Consider the following 26895-nt stretch of genomic DNA (forward strand, 5'->3'; position numbering starts at 1 on the left):
AAAAAAAAAAATTTTACATGAGGGGGGGGGGGGGGGGGTGTCAAAAAATGATGGGCCCCGGGTGCCACATACCCTAGGTACGCCACTGCAATTAGGAAAGATGAATGGTGGACATGGAGAGAGAAGAAATACCAAATGGACAACAGGGCAAATGCAGAAAAAGGCATTTTTAGAGCATGTCAATTTTTGGGATGTACAACTGCCAGACCTGGTTTTAGACATGGGTCGGACCCACAAACTTTCAGCAATCTCCGGCATCGTGGTGGTAAATCTTCAGCTCTGGGATGGGCCATCCTTAGCATCTCTATGGTTCTCACCCCTTACTCCCTCCACATAGCCATAACACTTCATATTGGTAGGAATACCGGTACAAATATGTTTGGGTTTGAGACGGGCACCACAAACATGGCCAGCTTTACCCTGGCTCGCTATACATGCACGGCCTCGGCTACATGCTTTGCTTGCATTTATCAATTCAGTGCAATGAGAAATATAAATATTTAATAAAGGGATTTAATCTACGCAGTGCTTCTCTCCTTTTTGTGCCTATGGAAATAGTCCATTCTTTCCCGGGAACTTCCAGCGCCACGTAATACGGAGCTGCCGAGAGCCCCCAAGGAGACTACGCCGTACGTCTGCCACGCGCCCTCGACGGACGCACACGTCCTCTTGTCTCAGCGCGTATTTTCGTTCCGGAGTAGGGCTCCGCTTAGAGGATTTCTCTTCCGGGGTGCGGGTTGGATTTGTTTTGGTTTTGATTTATATTTTCTTTTTGTTCCTCTTCTGAAAGTGGCTCTGAAATATCATGAGCGGTGAGTACTGAGGGAGCTGGAAGATAACTTCCTTTTAGGCTATGAACTGCTGCTTTTTTTTTCTTTATAATTCCTTATTTCCTAACGGTCCCTCACCCTTGTCCAGTGCACTGTTGTAGGGTATTACAGTGCAACTTCTTTCTGTTATGAGCTTTCTCGTTATGTCTTGCTTATAGTGGCTGCCACTGTCGTTCTCCGAGTTTCTGTTTCTGGTCTCAAGTCTTTTCCTCGCCATCTAAATCTCCCTGTCGGCTCCTTTTAGGAGGGACACCCAACAGAGCGGTCAGCTTTTTCAAAATGATTGGGGGGGGGGGGGGGTGCCAATCTTGACATGAATGTCTCCTTTCTGGATGTAGTGAAGGAGTTTGCTCAATGGTGGTTCTGTTACTGCATCCATTGCGCTTATAGAGCTGGCGTCTACTCTCAACCTCTTTCTGTGATTTATGAGAATACCACCACACCAATAGCTTTGTTTCATAACAGAGTAAACCCAACTTGAGTATACTTACTTTTTGTTTACCCTTTTTATTATCAGGCGTAGATATGGAATTGGATCTCCCAATTTAAGAGCGAATCCTTTTATTCCTTATGCCAATAGGTACCTATCTTTCGAAATTATGGAAAGAGCTGGGGAGTTACTGGAAATCCCCTATTTCTAGTTTCTGGATTTGTTTATTCATACGGGATAGTAGCTGATTTAAGAGACACTCATTTATTAAAATAGTATTTTAGAGGGTTTGTTTTGTTAGTGTTTGTTTAAATATTTTGGTACAGTTCCTATAAATGCCTTGCTTGGAAGTTAAATGAAAGAATAGCAAGTGTAGTATTATACCCTACTGTAGATATAGAGTTTTGTGACTTGATTTCTACCAGGAAATTTGTTGTGATTTTTATTTTATGTACTATATTTTATTTAACTGTAAAAATATTTTTTTTAAAAATGAATAAATATACACAATAGCAATCTTATACATGTGTAGTTGGTACCTTGGGTTCTCAAATGCCGATCCCCCTCAGATTTCATCATCACTGTTTGAAGGATGAGACCCCATTGCCTGACTATGCCAGATGCCAGACCTTCTGGGTCCAAGATCTCCATGTAGTATTGCCTGATATTATTTTAACTGCTGTAACTTGACTGCCTGCTCTAAGGAAATACTGTATTTATATTTTTTTGAAATGCAATACAATTGTTATTTCGGTTTTATGTTCTGCCCAGGCGGGCTTATAGAGCAAAGTTTCGCTCCTCCGCAGTTTGTGATAAATGTGGACATTTGGAAGCTACTCTTGGCCATATGTTTTGGTCTTGCCCTGCGGTTCAGGCCTTTTGGACTAGCCTGTTCGCATTTATTGGATGCATTTGGAGGATGACTATCCGTATATCACCTGAACTTCTTTTTGGAGTCTCTCCTTCCCATCACCCTCGACAGCCTGGCACGAGGGCTTTCCTGCGGTGGTCTGCCCTCAAATATATTCTACTTCAATGGTTGGAGCCAGAAGCTCCTACGCTTTCCTTGTGGAAGATCCAGATGATTACTTTGCTTGCTTGGGAACGTCGGAGTGTCCTGGACCTCTCTTTTGCCCATGGTCATTGCTTTACGGCCACCTGGGAACCCTTCTGGAACACTATGACTCCTGTGGCCAGGAGTCGTTTCTTGAATTGCTGATTGGGTGGTTCTTCATATTAGTGCTTCCCCTTTGTTTTACTGTTTTTAGTACACTGTTTGGTTCTTTGTTATTTTCGTAGAGGACTCTGGACAGGGGTGGTGGGTGGGTGGGTGTTTGCATATTTGAAAATTGTTTGAGCTCTGTTTATCAGAAGGATTGGTTGATTTGTGTATCTATCTTGGCTCAATAAAAATAATTTAAACATACATGTGTAGTTTGATTTTTCTAACAGTTTAAATACTGCCCTCTTCTCTTTAATCCCCCCCAACCTTCCCCATGAACCAATCAATGCCCAAAATCTGAATGGCATGGACTGTTAGGGCTAGATTCACTAAGTTCACCGATTGTGTCCCAACCAGTTTGTGAGCCTTCTCCGCCCCGACCCGATTCACTAACCTTCTTCTTGATCCTTTCCGCACCCGATCCGATCTGCACATGCAAATGAGGGGAAATGCATGCATAAATAGGAAGGCAGTGATTCACTGACAATCAGGGAAGTCACTGCTTAAATCCTCCTGATGGCCTGGCAGCGGTCACAAGGAGCATTTCACCCTTCATTGCACATTGCAGAATTTTGTAAATAGTTAAGGAGTAGGCATATCAATTTTGAAATTCCTTTAAGGTACCTGGACTTTTCAGCATATCTCATTTCTGCAAGAGCTACAGCCTCTTGCTAGCCTTGGTAAAGAAATTAACAATAAGAACAGAAGTCAGGTTGTTGACTGGTAAGAGTAGTAGCTCTCAGCAATGATAACATTATTGGACCCAAAGAGAAACCATGACAAACTAGAAATCAGTGGAGGAATGGAAGAAAGATGTATGTACAAATTGTCATGCCATTAAGTTATCTGGATCCAGGTTCAAGACACTTTATTGATATGACAGTTTTTAATCTGTTACGTTATAGACCGGGATTAGAGGTGCTCCTATGTGTTATGGAAAGGATGGGGAGGGGATGAGGAAGTGAATATTTCTGGAGGCATGAGACTGCAAGTAGAAGTTGTGACTAGGGGGCTTGGGGGGATAGTAGTGTGAAGGAGTGAGTAGTAGAGAACAGCAGCTAACAACTACTACAGCCTGATGACTGGGGGGGGGGGGGGGGGAGTGCATAGTGAGGGAAAACCTCTTTAAATAGTAGTAATTTGGATTTCTTTTTCATCTGACACACCATTCCAGACATGTCAGTTTATGAAGAGAAACAATACACTTATTTTTTTTCTTTGATGACAAAAGATGCAACCCAGAGTTGCCAGTATAGTTTTTCTCTCTCTGTCAAATGGGTGACAGGAGCAGTGCAGCAGGAAGATTGCTAGGCTTCCAGGGTCAGTTATTTTCAGTACATGTTAATACTCTAAGTTCTTAAGGGGAAAAAATGTTTCTTGTTGGAGAAAAGGAATAAATTAGCACTAATTTGAAATATGCCAAATAAGATGATCTGGGTGCTTTAGTTGTAAGCTCTCAAAGACCTTAGAACCATATCCATCTCATCTGTTTGACCCAGTTATGAAGTAATGAGTTAATGGCTTGCTTTTGATAAAAGGTTTTTTTTTTGTAATTATTTAAAATATGAATGAATTCTGAATGCCTGCTAGAGATGTACTAATAAGCTACTTAGCTAGGCTTCAAGACTTGATTATTGGAGCTTGCAGGTTTCATACTAGTGCAAATTTATTCCTTCTGTTTGTATGCTACTATGTATCCAGTATCTGTACATTTGTTTTCCTAGTTGAGCAACATATTGCTGTCTCTTTTCAAACTGTATGCTTATTTCGATCCATTTCTATAAGATCAAAATACTGTATCCTCCTATTTTCCCACTTAAGTCACCTTAGTACTCTCAGATACTGGCATGCACCTCAGGTTATAGCATCAGCACTTGTTATTAGATGATGATAACAGAATATATTTGTATTATAGGACCACAAAATGATTGTAAGAGACAGTATCTACTGGAACGTCTTTTGGATGCAGTTAAACAGGTAATCTGAGACACATTAATTATTTAAGGGGTGTAGATATTAATGTGAGCTATTGTTAAGATGTGTTATTCTACCACTAATTCATACTATTTAGCACAGGTTTCATTTTATGAGACTTAGGGTTTCTTTTACAAAACTGTGCGGCAAACACTCCAATGTCCATTAATTCCCTATGGACATCGGCGTGATAACCACAACAGCAGTAGCTGCTAGCATGGTTTTGTAAAAGTTGTGGTGGTGGTGGGGGGGATAGTTACTAATAAAATAGGGTTAATATTAAAATAACATATTTTAATGGTTGATAACAAAGTCCCTGAATCACATTTTATTTTGTATGGGTGTATGTATATTGCTTGATATACTATATCAAATAAGAAAAATCTAGGCGTCTATGAATTAAATTTATGGAAAATTAAAGTTAAATATTATAGAAATGACATTGGGGGAAGGCTTGTGGGCCGGCGACATACAATTGCTGCATGCTGGCCCTTCCCTACCCTTCCTGGAGTTGCAGCATAGTGGAGGCGAGCAGGGAGCAATGTTCCCTCTAAGCTGAGCGCATGAGCGATTGCTCACTATTTTCAGTGGCTTCGCTCATACGTTTTATCATGTCGCTCAGCTCGTGTCGCTCAATTGAGGGCGGGCGGAGGTGAGAGGAAGCGGTGGCGGCGGTCTGCCCTGCTCGCCTTAGTGTATTTTCAGTTGAAAGATGCAGCGGCGGCTCCTCTCAAGATCCCCGACTGCATCGGACTTCCGACGCAGGTGGAGATTCGTGAGAGGAGCCGCTGCCACGTCTTTCACCTTAAAAATACACTAAGGCAAGGCAAGAAGCAGGGCAGACCGAAGAACAGCACCAGTAAGGCTGGGGACTCGCGCATGCGCACATCTCCAGCCACGGACCACGCAGATAGGAGTCGGGACAGAGGAAGAGTCGTTGCTTTAATGAGGGCTAATGTGTTGCAGTCCTTGATGAAGATTTATTTTACTGGACTCTGTTGAACAGGAATATTTGCTGAACTCCTGATAGAGGATTATTTTACCGGACTCTGCTTGTAGGATTATCCTTGCAAGAGCTCTTTATGGAAGATTCTTGCTGTTAAGCACATTTCATAGAATTATTACTGCTGTCTTCATTGCCAAAGACTATCCCTGTGGTATTCTTTACTGAGGGTGTTTAAGCCTATATTATTATGAAGGAGTAATAGGCTACAGTTATTACTGACCATTATCTCTAGTGTGTGCACTACTACTGATTATCACTGCTGTGTAAATTATTGGCCATGTCTAAGTGGCGAGCTGAGGAAAGTTTATGTAACACAGGCAAGAAGAGGTGCTTGGGTTTTAAAACAGAGTGGTTGACTGAATGCTATGTTGAAACGGATTTACCGCATGGCACCGCACAGCACGTGCTACTTGGGGAAATTTTTTATTACTCAGAAACTGATTGTGTTAAGTGCAAAATTTGCATGAAAGCAGAATACAATAGTGACTGGACATCAGGAAAAACGTGGACCGATTGGAAAGTTGATAATTTAAAACGGCATTTGAGCCAAAAAACGCACATTGAAGCAGTCATGAAATTGAAAAACAAAAGCAGAAGTCTGTTGAAAAACATGCTGACAGAATCGAAAGAAGATCGTGAAAACAGAAAGAATTAGTTAGTCGGCAACAAGTGACTCCTGATGAAGTAAAGATACTCATTGATAACGTTTTACTTGCTGTTAATATAAATTCTTCAATGCTATCAGTGCAGGCAATTCATGACCATGTTGCGAAATATGTAAAGATACCAGAAAGCTGGCGAAGCAAAAACTATGCTTTTGAATTTGTTGAGTGTATAAATTCAACCATTAGGTCAGAAATATTATTGGAGATTAAAAATGCAGCTTACCATACCTTGATCGTGGACGAATCAACTGATATCTCAGTTTCCAAAATGTTAGTTCTTTACATGAAATTTAGAAATGCCAATAATTCAGTCCATAAAACTGTATTCGCTGGAATTTTTAAATTAACAGCTTGTGATAGCTTGTCAATCTTTGGAGCCATTCAGAAATTTTATGCAGACAACGAATTAGATTTGAACAAGATGGTTATGTTTACCTCTGATGGAGCCTCAGTTATGCTAGGCAAGCAGAGAGGGGTAGCAGCATTTCTTTGCCAGTTAATTCCACATTTGTCTGAACAGCACTGTGTGGCACACAGAGAGGATTTGGGAATAGATGATGCATGGAAAGATATACCATTGATGAAGGAGATAGAAACTCTGCTGAGAGCTGTTTACACAATTTTCTGCAAATCATCTGTCAAGAAGGATAAATTTGAGGCCTTGGTCAAAGCTGCTGAAGCAGAAGTGATTGCATTCAGACCACTCAACAAAGTTCGGTGGTTATCCAGGCATTTTGCTGTCAATGCTTTGGTTTTGAACTATGATATTTTAGTGGAATACTGTAGAAAACAGGTTGATGAGAATAATGACCCGGTCCATAAATACTGCCTAGAGAAACTACAGAATCCAGAACACCATGTTGCATTTACAATATTGAATGATATATTGTCAGAAATAAGCAACTTGAGTAAACTTTTTCAAAGAAGTTTGCTGTCTACTGTGGAAGCCTTTCAGTTTGTAAAGGCAAAAATAAAGAAACTCAGATCACAGTATCTTGGAGAGAAACCTCACTACACCGAAAATGCCAGCCATTTGCTTTTGTCATTTCAGGACCCAGTGAACACAAAGTCAATAATTAAGTTCATTCAGCAGACATGTGAACATTTGGATAATAGATTTCCAGATGAGGAATTACAAGATTGGGCAGTATTTGACAAAGAATGTTTTTCAACAGCTGTGAACTTAGAGGATTATACATTTGGTCTTGAGCAGATGAAGAGGCTTGGAAACCGATACCATGTTCTTCTGGAAAAAGACAACAAAGCATTCCAGAAAGAACTTTGTAAGCAGTTTCCAGAATTTAAATTGATTGTTAATGAGAAATTGCAAACTGGAGCAGTTAAGACATTTGCAGATCTAGTTGCATTCACAAAACAGCAGGATCAACTTCAAGACTTATTTTTGCTTCTAGATATCTGCAGTACATTCCAGGCTTCAAGTGCTGACTGTGAAAGAGGATTCAGTTTGATGAATAACATAAAGACAAAAGACAGAAATAGACTAGATGTTGAGCATCTGGACAATTTAATGAGAATAAAGCTCTTTTTAAATTCTGGACAAACTGTAAATGCTGAAAAGGTCTACAATGTTTGGAAAACTGAAAAGAATCGAAGAGAATATTTGTGAAGATTGAAGAACTGATGATATTATGTAATTAAAAAAACTTTAAGTAAATTGTTATTCTTCTAAGTTTTGAGTATTTAACCCTCCCACAATCTCACGGGCACTTGTCCTCCGCGCCTGCTCATAAATTTGTGGAGTATGTAACTTGTCGCTCATGCATATTTTTTTCGCACACACCTCATCAATCCTTAGAGGGAACATTGGCAGGGAGCAGCGGCGGCAGGCAGGTGGGCGGGGAGCAGCCGTGGGGGTGGAGAGCAGTCAGCCCGTGTACCTCCAATGAGTAGGACATTTTAAAAAGGTACGATGGGGTGGGTGGGGGTGTTTAAATAAAGGTACCTTCAATTCATAAGTCGCACCGAAATTTCCACCCAATTTTGGGTGGAAAAAAGTGCGTCTTATGAAGCGAAAAATATGGTATCTTTTTCAGCTTAATTTGTCAATAGAATTTAAAAATTGTTAGAAAGATATGTCTTAATAATATTATTAATACTTACTTTATAGCATTTCTAGACATATTTAGTGTTCTACAATATGCTCCTGCCTAAAAGAGCTTAGCGTGTAGGTGGGTACTTTTAGGACAGGGTTATCATATGGCTCCAGAAAAAGGAGGATGGTTTGAAACATCTGGGTTTTACTTCTATAGCTTTCAATGGAAGTAAAACCTGGATGTCTGAATCCGTCCTCCTTTTTCTGGAGTCATATGATAACCTTATTTAAGGATGACTTACCCAATGTCATAAGGAGCATCAGTGGCAGAAACAGGATTTGAACCCTGGCCTACTTGCTTCTTGGCTCATTGCTGTAACCACAGGGTCACTTTCTCTCCCAGAAAAAAAGAACGCTTCAGCTTCTCTACAATCTTCTGTTGAGCTATTAAATGATTAACTTCATTTTCCATGTTAGCAACAGCAATAAGATGTTACTCTAGTCTTATTTTTTCCTGTTTTTGTAGCTTTACTGTTCTTTATTTTAATAATATTTAACTTTTATTTCTAGTGCCAGATCCGATTTGGAGGAAGAAAAGAAATTGCTTCAGATTCAGACAGCAGGTAAGGGTAAACCTATATTTAGGAGTATATATCAAGAGTGCTGATTCAGTGTTTAAATCCTAGGTTTCCAATATATTTGAGGATATTTTATGTGTCTTATACATAGACTAGAATCCTCTCAAGGGTCAGTGTTCTAAAGTGCATTACCATGGGCTGATAATATATTTAACAGCCAGTGTTAGTGAAATGCAAATGAGACATGTGTTATTTGCCCCAGAAAGAGTTTAAAACAAGCTTGTCCATGTTCAGTCCACTGAGATCTGCAAGTAGACCAGGTGTTCCGGACATCTCAGATGTATGCAGATCTTTCTCAGTATATTTAATATATGTAGTGGGTATGCAAATATTTCTTATGTATGTATCTTCATTAGGGATATCCTGAAAACTCAGCCTGTTTGCAGCTGTCGAGGACTGAATTTGGGCAAGCCTGGTTTAAAGCCTGTTGGTTTCTGCAAAGTGACTGACGTGCTGTAGGTCATAAAGGACATCCCATGAAAGAATTGGCATTTGATAATCCACTTAATTGGTTCCTGCTGGCAGTGTAAGCACTAGGCAACACCTCTATTAACAGTTGTAACATAAGGCATGTGAAGAATGATTCTATAATTGGGTACCCAAGTTTGTACTCCCTTTGCAAGCTTAATTGTACAGAATACTAGTTCATATGCACTTAAGTGTCAGCAGGGCACCTAATTGCTATTCTGGAATATGTTCAAAGGGCATAATATGGAAATGTGTGGGTAGTACATAGGCTTCTCTCTCACTTATATGTGTGACTTGCAGAATATTGCATGTTATGTTCATTATATTTATACAATTGCAGTTAAAGTAGATCAGTGCCTGATGTAATTGAATACTAATACATTTAAGGTACACTGATACCAGGTTTTGCTAGTATTCTATAAAAGAATTTGGACATCCAGATGCTTTTATAGGTTAGGCTTTCACCACGGGGCATCGAAACACCCATGTGATATAGAATTGCCCTCTGAATGCATGTGACAGCATTTAACATGCTTTGGTACACTGTCTCTTTTAGTTTCAAGTATTTGAACTTTCAGATAAGCTTGATAGATTTAAATATAAAGGAAAACATGTTTTGAATCAGATTTCCCAATGATAATACTTCAAAAATATTTATTTAAAAAATGGTGCAGATATGATTACAAGTCAAGAGTATTTTAGAACATATAATTTCTTGACCAGTGCTGCCTGATGGTGTGCTCCAGTGCTTCTGCATTCTGCAGGTTGGTTTGTCTGCTCACCAGAACCAGTCAGAAGAAGGCAGTGGGGAAGCAGAGGCACTGAGATGCTTCCTTCCAGTTCCTTCTTCTGCAGTAGACTTAGCAACTCCCAGCAATGGAGGAAATGGTTGCAGGGCTCCAAGAGACCTAAAGTTGGGTCTATAAACTTGGAGAGTTCTTTCTAGCTTTAGCAGATTACTTGGAATTTACTTATCAGTAGCAAGTCACATAAGGTCCCTTTTACAAAGCTACGGTAGCGAGTCCTGCATGGCAAATGCGATGCAGCTCATTCAGTTCCTATGGGCTGTGTCACATTTCCCGTGCTGGTACTTGCTACCGTGGCTTTATAAAAGGGACCCATAGAGAACCTTTAAGAGTAAAAGTGAATATTCCATAGCATCCCTCTAGACCAGCACAGATGAGTATTATTCATTCCTTCCAGCAGATGGAGACTGAGAACCACTAAGCTTTGATTTAGCCTATAAATGGGCTTTGCGGTTTCTGAAGCCAGTCCGTTCTCAGTCTCAGCAGATGGTAGAGTGGTAAGACTGTGTAGTCTCTGAGGTGTTTTTCTTTCAGGGTATCTTTGCTGTCCAGAGTACTTTGAACTTCCTCTCCATTGTTTGTTATCTTTTACTTGGCTGCTGGATTGGAGCTTGAGGCCTGCGGGGGTCTTCTCTGCTCTGGAGGTGTCACACCCAGGAGGACAGGTCCCTTCCCCCTCTGAGTTCCCTCATTGGAATAAAAGTTTAACCAACTTTATCTCAAACGCTCTTTCTTGCCAGACTTTTAGAAAGCCAATCAAAACTTATATTTGACAAATTTCTCTGACTCCATTTCTACCATGATGTACTTCTAAAACTCTTCCAGGAAAAATTGATTGATCTTACCATGTTAATGTAATTTTGAAAGTTTTTGTTTGTAATATTGCTGTCTGTATACAGTCTCTTCCTCTGTAAACCGCTCTGAACATTGTGGTATTGCGGTATATAAAAATAAAGTTATTACTATTATTATTATTGAGGGACTAGAATATATTTGGGGAAAAATATATTGGCTATTTACAGCCTCAGCTGGTGTGCTCTATCTGCCATCAGATGATCAGTTACAGTGCTAGAGGGGTCTGCCTGATTTGATTTGTAAAAAACCAAAAAAGCATAAAATATGAGGGAATCAAGTTTCAGCCTGTTCCTAACTACTCTGGGGGTCTTTTCTGTTCCTTCATGTTTCTTATTGTGGTCTCAGTGTTGGCCTTCTCTCTGTGGGATTTTCGGGTCTTGGGGGAGGGGGGAGGGAGGAAGGTGTAATGAGTTTTCAGCGTGGCATGCCAGTGCTAGGCTTCTGATGTGGCGGGAGCCTGTTCTTACTATGCCAGCAGGGACTCAGCAGAGGGTCAGCTTATGGTTTCGGAGGCAGCAAATCTGCTGGCTTCTTCCTTCAGTGACTTGAGGAGGTTGGGAGAGCTTTGCCGATGGCCCTGATTTTTGGCAGGAACCATTGCCATTTTGAATCCGGCCTTTGGGCATGACTTTCCTCTGCATTCGGACCTAGTCATTTTCTCAGCTCCTCCTTTGAAGGGCACTCAGTTACCTTCAACCTCAGTGGTGGATTTTCCATCAGAATTTGTCCTAGCCATGTATAAGGCTTTTTGCTTGCACAGGGAAAGTCTGTCTGAACTTCTTCCTGAAGGGATGCTGCAGGGATCCTCTTCTTTCCTTCCTCTGAAGAGAAAGAGGGTGGATTAGGAGGAGGAGGATCTCCTGGATCATGGGGTTGAGGGTTCTGGGGACTATTTGGCTGATGAGAATGCTGAGCTGCTGGGGCAGGATTCTCTGGTGAAGAGACCCGGATAGAGGCTCTTTTGCCAGGGGAAGATCCCTCAGTGGTGCACATTTTTCACCAGGAGGAGCTTCAGGAACTTAGCTCTCAGGTTTCTTCTGTTCTGAAGTTCAAGGAGGTGCCTAAGGATAGGACAAGATTTTGGTCCCTTTTGCACCACTGGAATCTTTGTGACTTGTGGAGGAAAGTCCATCCTGCTGAGAGGGTTTATACTTATTTCTTTCAGGTTCATGCTCACTTTTAAAATGCTGAAATACTCTTGTTCTTTATAAACTTGTTTCCTGAAGTTGTGCTCAAAGTTTTGTTGACACCAGCGTTTTGAGAGTGAGTAACCTTTTCTTTTTATTGAACATGAGTATTTCAGCATTTTAAAAGTGAGCGATCTTGGGTTTCTATTTCCTTTTTATTAAACACGAGTATCTGTCAAGTCGGCCCCTCGTTCAACCCGACAACAGATTTGTACTTTTTTGTTTGTTTCTCTGTTGGATTATGGGAGTGTGTGGCGCAAGGGTTAGAGCTACAGCCTCAGCACCCTCGCTGCTCCTTGTGATCCTGGGCAAGTCGCTTAATCCCCTTATTGCCCCAAGTATACTAGATAGAGTTTGAGCCCATCAGGATAGAGAGGGAAATATGATAAAGTACCTGAATGTAAACCACTTAAGGCTCCTTTTATGAAGCCGCGTTAGCGGCTTTATTGTACGCAACTTTTTAGCGTGCGCTAACCCCTGCGCTAGCCGAAAAACTACTGCCTGCTCAAGAGGAGGCGGTAGCGGCTAGCACGGCCGGAAAATTAGCGCACGCTATTACGTGCATTAAACCGCTAACGCAGCTTTGTAAAAGGAGCCCTTAGTGGTATATAAATAATAAATTCTATATTAGTTTAAGATTCGTACGCATATTAAATCCTTTTTCGATAATCAAGTTTCAAGTTTATTAGGATTTGATATACCGCCTATCAAGGTTATCTAAGCGGTTTTTACAATCAGGTACTCAAGCATTTTTCCCTCTTTGTCCCAGTGGGCTCACAATCTATCTAACGTACCTGGGGCTATTGAGGATTAAGTGACTTGCCCAGGGTCACAAGGAACAGTGCGGGGTTTGAACCCACAACCCCAGGGTGCGGAGGCTGTAGATCTAACCACTGCGCCACACACTCCTAATCAAGATTCTATTGGAAATTAATGTGAAAGCCAGGTCAATGGTTTATAGATTGCACAACTTGTTAGCATACACAAACTTATGGCACGTACTTTTTAATCCCCCACCGTTTTCGATTGCTGCAGGCCGTCATGCCGAGTTTTTTTTAAGATGATTTAAGGGGGCACAAGCAATCATCTACAGCCACATTTTTCTCTCCTTACCTCTCCTTTCTTTTCCAACCCAAAAAAGTATGGTGGTCAATCATAACTCACAACATCAAAGCTGTTTTCAGTCCGTGGGTTATGTCCTTGGTGCTCAGTGTCACATTTTAATTATAATTTGATTTCATATTTCCGTTTTGTTTTTACTGTTCCTTTATTCACATTTTGATTTCATCTCTCATGTTTCATCTTTATTTGGGTTTCACTGTATTATTCCTTCATATTTTGGTTTTTATATTTTTATATTCTTGTTCATGATTAGCTTTAGTTATCCTTTTATATTTTTGCTTTTAAAGACCCCTGAGGAAGGCAGTTTCATTGCCAAAACATGGCCAGTGTAGGGTCTAGTTTCCAGTTATTCTGAGATATATTGTAATTCTGGTATTGCTCGACACAGATTGTTGCACTTCTTTGTTTTAAATAAACATTAAAGTATTCTTTAATACTGGACGGTACAGGACCCTCTGGTGTTTTGACATTGGAGGAACCAGTTACATCAGTTGGCTACCTGGGAGGTGAGGGATGTGGGGAGGGGGTCTTGGTTAGTGTTCTTGAATATATGGGAGCCATATCTGCATTCCTTACATCCAAAGGGATGAAGTGAGGTATTACGATGGGTGTCCTAATCCAGGCACTCAGCTGTTGCTGGGGTGTGAGAGTCACGGTGAGGCACAGTGGAGATTACCGGGTGGGGGGATTGGGGTTGTGGGAAGGGGGGGTATACCGTTGGGTTTTGGTACTTTGTTATAGGTATAATCTCTAGGGATGAGTGGGGGGAGGGAGGTGGAGAGGCCTTCTTAGGGGCTCATAAGAGTCCAGGGCCTCAGGGTGCCATTCCACTGACTCTGGCCTCGCTTGCCATGGGTGGACTTGGCAGAGGGTTTGTTGATGGTAATCCTTAACTGTTGATTCTTGTTATAGTGTTGAGGAAGATGCTTCATTGTTTGTTGCTGTGAACCCTTTTTTGCCATTGTTTTGCTTACTCTGTTGTTTGCATCAATAAAAATTGTTTGAACTGTAAATAAACATTAAAAAAAAGATATCCTGGTGTCTCCAGGAACTTGTTCCACATTTTGTGACTTTGGACACTCTCCCTTGCTCTGTGGGACCTTGGTCCCTTCTCCGGGCACTTTGGGCTCGCAGTGTTTCACTACGTGCCCTTTCCAGGGGATCTGAAGATTTTGCTAGAGGGACTAAAGGAAAGTAAAACAGTAGGTAAGGCCTAATTTTCCCATTTATTAACCAGTTGTTTTCCAGAGACATATATCCACAACTTCATCCGTTTCATTTTTTCCCCAATAAGTAGTTTTTATTATGATGTTTCATTCTTGCAGTTAGACCCTGCATCATCTCCTCCTTGCACCACTTTCATTTTTTTTTTAAATGAAAGCTTTTATTAACAATAAACACAGCAAGTATTACATATACATAGGAGATACAGCAGCAATGAAACAACAAGCACTACACCACGCTCCAGAAAACTTCCGAAGTGAAGCCCAGAGCAGAAACATATGCAATCCCTACAGTTCAACAAAAACAGACTACTATACCCACCAGAACACAGCCCATACCCCCTCCCCCTCCCCCCAGGGACAAAACGCCAAACCCACAGCACCCAATAGGTTGAGATACATCCAAGGTTATACGCAAACCAAAAATGAAAGAGAAAAATGATTATGAATTTCCTCAAGTCCCAATCTTTCCAGTCCAGCCCCAAGCTCAACTCAAGGCCCCCAGCCACCCCTGCCACAACCCCCCACAGAAGCCCGAAATCTACGCCAAATGTGAGCATATCCATGTAATTTACCATGCCGTAGGGCCGTTAAATGGTAAAGGAGCTGCCAATTGAGCAAGCGTTGCTCCACCATGTCCCATGTGGGAGGGTGTGGTTGATCACCACTTTCATTTGACACAATTTTTTTTTACCTAGGAAAATAATTTTTCCAGATAGGGTCCCTTTTATGCCCAGGGACTATGAAAGGTTTTCCCATGGGTAAATATAGAAGGCTGTATTTGTATTGAATAATATCTCCCCATTCCACTGCTCTTTTTTATTTTTTACTATGCTTCTGTCCTCATCTATAATGTCGCTTTGATTTAACTAAATCGTATACTTTGCATGTACTTTTGAACCCCAGTGTGTTAGTTGCCTTGACTACACGCTTTGACAGCAGATTCCACAGCTTAATGGTGCACTGATTTGTTTGCAGTCCACTGGTTGTTAGTTTAATTGAGTTTCCTCTTATTTTAGTGTTTAACATTTGAACAACTGTATTATATTTAGAGGAGTCATTAACAAATGATTAAGGAACATTGTATGACATTCACCACCTAGACTAGCACTATAGACCTATACAGAGGCATAATAATATTCTCAACTTTAGTCTTCTAGTCTCAGAAGATCCTTTTGCAGTTCCTTTGCTGCTTCAGTGATTCAGAATAATTTTGTGTCTTGTGTAAATTTTCTTCCTGCCAGGTTTTGTGAAGCATCATGGGTTATACCTGTTACTTAAAAAAACAACAACTTTGTTCACTTACAAAGAAAGTATTTAACTTGTCTGTATCAAGAATGCACAGACTGCTTCACTGGACTGTAAACCTTCTTGCTGATGGGCAGATCACTAATGCATACGTTTTCCTAATCTCGAATGTGCTTCACATATACTACAAAGTGACTGTTGATAGCTCAAGTTGGTAGAAAATTCATTAGTACTATAATGGGTTCTTCCATATCATCTTAGTGCTTGATGTGAGGTCATTCGTATTCTTGCAGTGAGGACTATTTATGCTCCTTTCAGTATCAGAAGTGCATCTAATCTTGACATGAAGGCTGACACCCTGTTATGTTGGTCTGACTGGCAGTGCAAAATTTGGTTCTTTAAGAAATATGCGAAGAGCCAAATTTTTTTTTTTTAAAAAATTCATTTTTACATATTACAACAAGTGTAACATAGAAACACAGTTGAACTTATACAACAGCATTTGATTAACTTTCATGTACCACATAAATATAATGAATAAAAACCCCCTTCCAACCCTTTTAATACCTAAATTATATAAAATTCAGTATACTAAAAATATTCCTAATTACATCCCTTAATACCAGATCTGAGATCCCTCCCAACCTTCCCCTTACATAATTCCAACCCTAATACTCCAAACATATTCATATATTATTTATACATTATATGATTTTCTAAAATATTACCCACCCACACAATTATGGAATGGTTTGGTATAGGTTCAGGATTTATACAAATGATTCAAATGTTGTATAGCTCCCCTGCTGCTAGATTGTATATTAATAATAATTTTTCAGAACATGTTAGATTGCAGAGGGGGGTTAGACAAGGTTGTCCTCTATCTCCTCTACTTTTTGATATTGTTTTGGAACCCTTGTTATTAGCTATTCAACAAGCGAGGAAGATACAAGGTATTCCTCGTTCAGATCGAGAATATAAAGTATCTGCATATGCAGAAGAGCCAAATTTTAATTGTTTAAACAATACTATTGGTTGCTTACATAGACATACTCAATTAAAGCCAACCATTGACCTGTCCTAAGTGGACGTGCCTACCTTTTGGTGTGCTGATGTGACTCTGTGCTAGTATTTTATAATGGCTTTGGCATACTTAAGAATGTCCCTCTGTAGCATCCAAAATGCAGTTCATCACTATGAGCCAGAAAGCAAGCGGCAGAGTATATGCAATGGAAGCATCTATCATCTCCTGTGGTGAAGAAATTCAAGAAGCAGCCATTGGCAGGAAAGTTGATGTTGACCATCTTCTGGATTCTCAATGGCCTTCTTGAAACCAGCCAGGAAAGAGGAACAACTGTCACAAGTGCAATTTATTGTGACATACTTCAAAGAGAGCTGAAACCCGCTATCTGCTCTAAAAGAGAAACCCTGTTAAAGGGCATTGAATTATTGCACGCCAATGTACACCCCCCCCCTCACACTGCAGCCTGCACATTGGAAACACTCCGAAAATTGAAGCAGGAAGTCCAGATTTAGTGCCTTCTGATTTCTACCTTTTTGGGTTACTCAAAGAAGCTTTCAGGAGCAGAAGATTTTCCTATGATGATGACATGAAAGCTGTGGTTCATCAGTGGCTATGTGCTCAACCAAAAACATTCTTTTCTGATAGTATTTTATTTTTTTAATTCTTTATTCATTTTTAATCTTTCAACAAGTGTACAATAAAAGTGATACATAGATTTACAAACAACACTTGATAAATCTATCAAGATAATAACAAATGTATATGTATCTAAACCCTTCTTCCCCCTTCCCTTTCCATACTATTTTCTTAATTTCTGATAGCATTAAGAAGTTAGTAGGATGCTGGGAAAAATGTAACACAAAACAGGGTGATTATGTGGAAAAGTGATATAATTTGCTTATGAGATATTTAATAAATACATTCAAGTGTGTCAAAGTACCTTCTTTGCTTCAGGGCCCATTTTAATGCAGTGTGATCTAAGGGAAATAATGTGTGGGAGTCAGATCACCTTACTACTTTTGTTCATCTAACTACATTGGGTGCCTGAAGAAATGTTTTTATACAAATTGTTGCAGTAGTTGTTTAATGTGTACCAACTTGCACTTTAAAAGTTGTTTTTGTCTTCTCTCATGTTTTTGTTCTTCCTGTTCACAATTGAAGGAAACTAATTCTGTCACAATGTGAACATAGAACAATAAAAAATGAGTGTTTTAAGTTCCTGTTAAAAAAAAATGCATTAATCAATGCATTGTATTGAGGCATAATGTATATAATAGAAATATAATAAGTGTACAAATTAGAAAAAATAAATTGCATGGCTTGGAGAAACAGCCTAAATGAGGAACTGAAATTCTTGTTTCAGTTTTGTGAATCATGGTTAACCCCATGCCTGCAGTTTTTTTTTTCTCTCTCTCTTGAATCAACTCATTTTTTTCAAGTTAATTGTATTATGCCGCTTGTCTGAATGGTTTATGTCTTAATAAATTTGTGTTGAATTGAAAGGCTGTATGGCTTCCAAGAGTTGATGAGACAAAATTAACATTAATTGCAGCGACTTGTCATTTACTTGTTAATCGGCACAATGAAACCGGAAGCATAGAATCCTTTGACCAGGATCCAAGAGCGCAGATGTTGGGATGCACCAAGACTCTGCCCTTATTTCATCTCTGCATTATTCAAGAATTATATTTCTTTCTTTTGTCACATGGTCGTTTAAGTATTTATTGTTTTGCAGAGTTATTTGCTTGTGCGCTCAGTTTGAAGCTGTACTGCAGCATGGCTTAAAAAGAAGCAAAGGTTTAGCATTAACAGCAGCAGCAATCAAGCAGGCAGCAGGATTCTCAAGTAAAACAGAAACAGGTAACTACAGTTACTACTAATCTTCTTAATTATACTGTACAGTAGAGTCTTGATTAATTGGGTCTCAGTTAACCAGGACTTTCATACAACCAGCAAAAAAATCACCGGTGGAAAAAAGATGTGCCTCGAAGCATCATTGTCAACATCCTGAGCCGCGAATCCTCTCTCCCTCTTTCAAAGTCCCCAAGCCCCAAAGCAGCTACAAAACCCTTCCCTCCCGCCCTGAAGCATCAACGCAGCAGCAATCCTGAGCCGCAAAGCTCTCCTCCCTCCCTCAAGCCCCAAAGTGGCAGAAACTTGTAGCGGTCCTGAGCGGCAAACTCCCTCCCCCCCCCCGAAGTGCAGCAGTCAGCAGGAGGCACAGGCTGCTCATGGCCAGCCCCAACAGGGCTTTTCCTCTTATGCATCACTTCCGATACATCAGAGGAAGCCTGTTTTGAGGCTGCCTCCTGTGCTCGGCTAAGGAAGAGAGAGGAAGCGAGGGAGTTCGTGGCTGAGGATCGCCACCTGCTTCTTCCACTTTGGGGCTTGAGGGAGGGAGGAGGGCTTTGCGGCTCAGGACTGTTGCCATGCTGGTGCTTTGGGGTGGGAGGGAGGGGGAAGGGAAGGAATTGAGAGTGTGTTAAACGAGGTTTCTAACACATTCTCAATTAACCAGGAAAACAGTTATCCGGTATCCACCAATTCCCGTGGGTGTTGGATAACTGAGATTCTACTGTATTTTGACATTTTCTCAGAGAACAATGTACAGAAATGGATTCTAAACCAAATTGAAAATTGACTTGCTAATATTAATATTTAGTGTGGTTTGAAATCAATATTTTGCTTGTTAATTAATGTTTACTTAATTGGTTGCAGCAATTTAGTGTAAACCTTTTGAACAAATACTAAAAGGGTCCTTACTTTTAAGTCCTTTGAAACATTAGGCTTCTTTTAGAATTCCAAGTAAATCGGGGGTTCTCAACCCAGTCCTCGGGACACACCAGACAGTCGGGTTTTTAGAATATGTACAGTGAATGTGCAAGAGAGAAATTTACACATATACTACCTCCATTGTATGCATATCTGTCTTATGCATATTCATTGTGGATATCTTGAAAACTAGACTGGCTTGGTGGGTCCTGAGGATTGGGTTGAGAGCTCCTAATGTAAACTGATCTACCTCAACTAAAGTTAACAGGAAACGATGGTTTTATTTTTCAATTGTTTGCAAGTTGTAGGTTGTTTTTAGATTTTAATTCGTATTTAATGTACAATTTTGTACCATGTAGCTGTGTACAGTTCAGTTTTTAGTTTTGTGTTCTTCAGGCATCATGTTTTACAGAAGGTGTACTGATAAGATTTACCACATCACAACACGGCTTAGTGGAGATGTCTTTTTGGTAAGAAATGCTATATTTTTTTAACATGCATGATAAATGTCTATACAATCAAATGAATAATAAATGCCTTTTGGGAGCTGGCTGGGGTAGAACTGGATGCTGGAGGAGAGAGGGGCAATCCAGGCAAAGGGTAGGATATAGATGCAGATACAGAGAAGGGATGCTGTGGTATCAGTTTCTCCAAGGACAAGCAGGTATAATATTCTCACATGTGGGTAATGTCATCCACGGAACTCAGTATGGATACTGCTAAGTGCGCTGTCACTTTAAATCTTTAAGCAATGCCCGTACTGTGTGTGTGCTAATGCCAGTGCCTTCCTGCCTGACACCATCTTGTGGGACCATCAGTTCTTAGTTTTCCTTGGAGACGAGAAACTGTGTCTTCAGTTTCTCCTCAGTGCATTAAACAAAATCGTTTCTTTGCCTTCCTGATACTAGTTTTTTGTGATTTTTCTTTATTCTTCTTTATTGTTTGGTTTAATTTGCTCACGTTTTGATTTTTGGCCTTTGGGACGCTTTGAGGCCCTTTTTTGACCCAAGGAAAGTGAATGTTTTTCGGTATACTTTTCACTCGATCTCCCCAGGCTAGTGAACCTTGTACCCGTTCTATTCCACTCAGGATTTTGTAGACTTCCATCATATCTCCCCTCAGTCGTTTCTTTTCCAAGCTGAAGAGCCCTAACCATTTTAGTCTTTCCTCATACGAGAGAAGTTCCATCCCTTTTACCATCTTGGTCACTCTTCTTTGAACCTTTTCTAGCGCCACTTTATCTTTCTTGCGATAAGGAGACTAGAATTGAATGCAGTATTCCAGATAAGGTTGCACCATGGAGCGATACAGGGGCATTATAACATTCTTAGTCTTGTTAACCATCCCTTATTAAATAATTCCTAGCATCTTGTTTGATTTTTTTGGCCGCTGCTGCACATTGGGCAGAAGGTTTCATTGTATTGTCTACGATGACACCCAGAGGAAGATGAGGAGATGTATTAAGGGAGCAATCTTATTCATCAGATTTTGCATGGAATAATTCCATGTGGTTGTCTTCTCATTAATTGTTAATGATGAGAAGTCTTCTATCTGAAGTTCCAGTGTGTTTTGAATTGTAGAGGGAGTAATTTTGCTAAGATCTCTAAAACAGTAGTCCTTTACAGAGTTTTTTTTGTTCTATCAAGAGGTATTTTAAGAGTAAAAGTGATTAGCAAATGGTCCGTCCATAGGAGAGATGTGATATGTTGAAATTGAAAAAATTGGCTTAGGATATTAGGAATGAAAACCATATTTAAAGTGTGTCCGGCAGCATAAGTCGGGCTAGATATTAATGGGAATAGAGAAATGTCTGAAATTAGGGTCAAGAAGTTTGATGTATTGGAATTCTTAGGATCGTCAAAATGGATGTTGAAATCTCCTAGTAGTATTGGATTGATGTTAGAACCTACAGTTAGAGGATGTAAACTCAAGACACCATCAGCACCTTTTCTCACATCAGGCAGCATTATGGGGTAAAGATCTAGAACAATTGCTTACGCCTACTACTTATGGGGAATTTAGGAAATGCCTAAAAACATATCTATTCCTGAAGTATCTAGGCAGCTGACCCGTACAATTCTTCCTCCACAATACCTGATTCCTAGAGCTGTTAATCACTAGTTTTCACCTCTGTTAAGTTCAATCAATTTGTACCATCTTTTAATCTTTGTAAACCGCATAGAACTTCACAGTCCTGTGGTATATAAACTGTTATTATTATTATTATTAGAAATGCAATAGTCAAAGATAGATGATTGCAAGAACATAAGAGAGTCTTAAATGATCAGAGGAGGAAAGTAAAGGAGAAGAAAGTTAAGCTGTGGGGAGGAGGATATTCTAAATTGAAGAAAGTTGTGAATATGATGGTTAAAGGTTATATCAAATTTAAGGGGTAGAGAGGAATTGTAAATGACTGCAGTACTGCCTCCTTTCTGACCATGACGTGTTTGTATTTGGAATGAACAACCAGTAGGGCTTGCTTGCGAGAGGTAAGCCTCTTCTCCCTCCGATAGCCAGATTTCTGTAAAACAGAGAATGCCTTTATTAGGTAATGTTTGGTTTTGATAGTGCGAACATTAAGTAAGCCAAAAGTTAAGTTAGTGGTCGATGGTACATAATATAGATTTTTTGGGGGGAGGATGATGTTAGAGGGATTGATTGAAGGCATCTTGTGTGAAATGATGGTTTAGTGTAATGGTTATTGGGGTAGATGTGAGACTCCAGAAGATTCACCTACCTTCAGATAACCTTCCCCCAAATTACCCACCTTAATACCTTCCAATTAAACAAATACCATAAATAGATTGTAACCTACCCTCTCTAACTGCATTCCATATGTATTTTTCATACAGTTCTTCACTGTCAGTTTAATTTCCATCCTATAAGTTCACATAGAATTTTTCTTTTTTCAACCATCTTTATTTTCTCTTCTTTATTAATTTCCAGGTACTTTAGTTAGATTGTGAGCCTTCGGGACAGTAAGGGAATTTTTTAAGTACCTTCTTACTTCTCATTTATAATCTTAATGTATATTTTCTTCAAACCGCTTAGAACCTAACGGATGTAGCGGTATATAAGAAATAAATTACATTACATTACATTACTCCAATGAACTGGGATATGAGATTCTATTGTCATATTTCCAGAAGGTAAGAGTGAAGAAAAGGACTGGCAGATAAGTATTAATAATAGGAAGACAAAGGGGTGCATTGTTGTGTTGTAGGCTGCTTTCTCAGGAAGCGCATGAAGGAGCATGTTATGCTCCTTAAGCCATCTTTGCGGTGTGCACTGCAGGAAGCACAAAATTTAAAGGGGCTACCGGTTTTGTTTCCGGGTGTGGAGTCTGTGATACTGCCGCAAAGCGGCGGCGATCTTCAAGGATATAGCCAATTGGTGTCTGAAGGAATAAGAAGCTAACGTAGTTAAAATACAAAGAGGGCAACAGAGACAAACACAAAACGTGAACAGAGCAAAGATGAAGATAATATGACACTACCAAGAAGTGAAATTGCTGAGGTGAAAGGTGGTATAGTGATGCAAACACAGTGAAAGTGCGCTGCAGGAAGCACAAAATTTAAAGGGACAACAAGATACCCAGCTTCTTCTCTTAGTAATAAGCTCTTTGTTGAATTGATGGGGTGACAATATTAGCCTGGTAACTTCTACACATACTCAACAAAATTCTTGAAAGCTCTTACACTTTGTTGCAAAGCTCAAAGCTTTGACCCCAGTTTTATCAGATAATATTATTACATGTGTAAGGACTGGTCTGACACTCTTCCTGGTGAACACCTATTAGAAGTAACCAATTTTTTTTGCTTTTTTTTGTTAGATCCACTTAAATCCTATACATACTGCAAATTTCAGTGATGCAGGACTACATTTACTGGAATGTTGGTCTGTAACTACTTTTTGGTGATAGTTATTAGGATTACTAACTTTCACTTGATCACCAGGTTGTTCTTCCAGATTCACCTTTGTCCCCATTATTGTTCAATGTGTTTTTAGATCTTTGGGAGTACACTATAGACCCCATATAACGTTGATATTAAGGGTCTAAGATATTTGACCGCAGTGTAAGTGAATATGCCTTATATGGGAGTGCAAAGAATAATAATAATAACAAAAAAAGGTGTCTACCCCTTGACCGTGTTGTAATTGGTCCTGCATTATTTCGAGCCACATTATATAGAGTCTGGTATATTACTAAAAAGATTGGGATTGTCCTGTTACCTATAAGTGGACTATGTGCAGATCATTTTTCCTGTTACTGCAGAAGAAACATTTGAGTATAAGGCTTTGTTTTCATAAAATGTCAAGCTGGATGTCTACAGAATTTCATGAATCTTAATATTGCTAAAATATCATTGTTATGAATGGGAAGCTCCTCATCTTTCTTACCAGAGATTAGTCTTGTATTTGATTGTATCTCTTTTTCACTAAGGTCACAGTCTTGGGGTGAGGTGAGATTTATAGGTTAAGAATGCTAGACTAGCTTTTGCTTTTTCAAAAATGTGAGTTTTTTTTTGTGACAAATCTACTACTACTACTACTGCTACTACTATTTATCATTTATATAGTGCTGAAAGGCATAATCAGCGCTGTACATTTAACATGTAATAGACTGTCCCTGCTCAGAAGAGTTTATAATCCTAATTTAGACAGGCAGCACATAAAGGGTTTGAGAGTTTCTTGCAGAGAGAATGATAGAATGGACATAGGTATAACATAAGAACATAAGAATAGCCTTACTTGGTCAGACCAATGGCCCATCAAGCCCAGAAGCCCGTTCTTATTGTGGCCAATCCAGGTCACTAGCACCTGACCAAAACCCAAATAGTAGCAGCATTCCATGCTATCTTATGGTGAATGTGAGTTAGGAGTTGAAAGCAGCCTCAAAAAAGTATGGTGGTATAGAAAAATAGAGGCAGAACCTGACTTAATGATTCAGGCAGTGTGTTCTGGGCATATGGTGCAGCAAGATAGAAGGGACAGAGTCTGGAGTTGGCAGTGGAGGAGAAGGGTATGGATAGGAGGAACTTGTGCGATAAATGGAGTTCACAAGGGGAAGCATAGAGGGAGATAAGTGAGGAGAGAAATTGAGGGGGCTGCAGAGTGAATGCACTTTTAAGTCAATAAGAGGAGTTTGCACTGTATTTGGAAATGAATGGGGAGCCAATGAAGTGACTTGAGGAGAGGGGTAATGTGAGTATGGTGTTTTTTTTGCGAATATAAGTCATACAACAGAGAATTTTGAATGGATTGAAGGGGAAAGAGATGGTTGAGTGGAAGACCTAAGAGAAGCAAGCTGCAGTAATCTAAGGCCTCCTTTTATGAAACTGCGATAGCAGTTTCTAGTGCGGGGAGCCACGCTGAATGGCCCGTGCTGCTCCCGACGCTCATTGAGTTCCTATGAGCATTGGGAGTAGTGCGGGCCATTCAGCGTGGCTCTCCGCACTAAAAACTGCTATCGCAGTTTCGTAAAAGAGGGGGTAAGTGAGAGGTGATGGACAAGGCTTTTGGTAGTGTTCTCGGAGAGGAGAGGTCAGATTTTGGTAATATTATAGAGGAATATATTTTTTCTTTAAGATGATTCATACAGTTATTTTCTTTCTTCTTAATTATTGCAAGTCTCTTTACCTGCAACTGACTAGACTTCAGTTTTGTTGCAAAATACTTTTTATACAAACCTAAATTTAAGCACAACACTCCCTTCCTGAGACTCTTCCATGGGCTTTCCCTACGAAATTGAATTGAATTTCAATTAATGTAATGTAATGTAATGTAATTTATTTCTTATATACCGCTACATCCGTTAAGTTCTAAGCGGTTTACAGAAAATATACATTAAAATTAAAAATAAGAAAATAATAAAGGTACTTAAAAAATTCCCTTTCTGTCCCGAAGGCTCACAATCTAACTAAAGTACCTGGAGATTAATAAATTAATTAAAAATAAAGATAGAAGAGGGAGTAGAAATAAATATTTTAACAAGATAGCATTGAATTAAATTCTTTGGTAGATAGAAGAGAGAAGATCAAAGAGTAAATGCATAAGGGGAGACCGTTAAACAATAGAATTCTGGCGAAATTAAAAATGACAGAAATGATATAAAATGAAGAAAAAAGGCATAACAATAAGTAAGATTAAATATAATTCATAAGCAAGTAGGGAAAGAAAATAAAATAACACATTGTCTTTAAAAAAGGTATTGAAAGTCATTATGTTTTGTTTCTGATGTAACTGGGTCTGACATAAGACTCTTGTCCTGCTGATCTTGTACACATCGGCTGAGAGCTCTGAAAAGAAGCCGAGTTAATTGGTGAAGTGTCTTTAAAAATGTTATACGGTTTTATTCCATCTTATTTGTTCTTGTTAATTCATTTTAAAATTGAAAGCTATACTAGTTGTTCACAATATAAGTATAAACTTGATCTTCTTTCAGTTTTGTCTTAAACAATTTTTCATAAGTAAATTAGAAACATAGGGCTCCTTTTACTAAGGTGCGCTAGCGGTTTTAGCACCCGCTAAAGATTAGCGCGCGCTAACCCTGCGCCACACGAAAAATACTAACGCAAGCTCTATGGAGGTGTTAGTGTGTAGCGTGCGCTAGGCGTGCGCTAAAACCGCTAGCGCACCTTCGTAAAAGGAGCCCATAATCTCTGCAGTACGAAATTCTTGTTTTGTTCCTTTTTAAAGATATTTTTTAAAATTATTATTATTAATGTACACCGCCTAGAAATTTGAATAAGCGGTATAAAATTTTTTTTAATAAACTTGAAACTTGAAACAATTGTAATTCGAATGGAGCAGAACTATTTGAGGTTTTGGAAGCTATTAAAATCCTGGTTATTTCAGAAATAATCTTTCATACATTTTAGAATTGAGATCATAATTAGTTTTTGTAACATTTTCTAGAGTCAATCTAAATAGATTTATTCTAAATTTGTAAACTATTTGGTTTGTGATGTTATATAAAAATACCCTCTATTGTGGGTGTTAGTGACTTCTGATAAGATTGTGGAAACTTGCCAAGGAAGATGAGAAGGTCCATCTCTCTGTTTTTCCTTTATAGATCCAGTGTTTTGGTATTACGTAAAAGAAATTTTGAATAAACATGAACTGCAGCGCTTCTACTCCCTGAAGAACATCACTACAGATGTTGGCAGGGGACGAGCCTGGCTTCGGTGTGCTTTAAATGAACATTCCCTAGAGAGATATGTACATATGCTGCTTGGAGATAAAAACCGACTTAGGTAAATCATTTTTTTAAAATTTTGGCTTTTTCTTTCTTTTTGGGGGGGCAGTTCATATCTGCAGTGCATAGTTTATTTTTAAATATAGCCTATGATGAGGCATTGTGAACAATAGA

At 39.4% G+C, this 26895-nt stretch overlaps 1 protein-coding gene across 3 annotated transcripts in view; it reads left to right on the forward strand.

The window, feature by feature from the left end:
• Nucleotides 1–619: 619 nt before the first annotated feature.
• The window catches only part of SNX29 (sorting nexin 29), a 407218-nt gene continuing 380942 nt past the window's right edge, over nucleotides 620–26895 (forward strand). For 2 of the 3 annotated variants that reach the window (XR_004536445.1, XM_033914221.1), the window contains exons 1-5: nucleotides 624–812; nucleotides 4398–4459; nucleotides 8751–8803; nucleotides 18487–18611; nucleotides 26599–26779. Coding sequence is in view for 2 of the 3 variants with exons in the window: in XM_033914221.1 (XP_033770112.1) it covers nucleotides 806–812; nucleotides 4398–4459; nucleotides 8751–8803; nucleotides 18487–18611; nucleotides 26599–26779 (428 nt within the window). In the remaining variant the exon portion in view is untranslated. Of the gene's footprint in view, nucleotides 813–4397; nucleotides 4460–8750; nucleotides 8804–18486; nucleotides 18612–26598; nucleotides 26780–26895 lie in introns of all 3 variants that reach the window. The other variant, XM_033914223.1, reaches the window with a different exon arrangement.

This window comes from Geotrypetes seraphini, chromosome 11 (assembly GCF_902459505.1).
Source record: "Geotrypetes seraphini chromosome 11, aGeoSer1.1, whole genome shotgun sequence".
In the NCBI taxonomy this organism is placed as follows: Eukaryota; Metazoa; Chordata; class Amphibia; order Gymnophiona; family Dermophiidae; genus Geotrypetes; species Geotrypetes seraphini.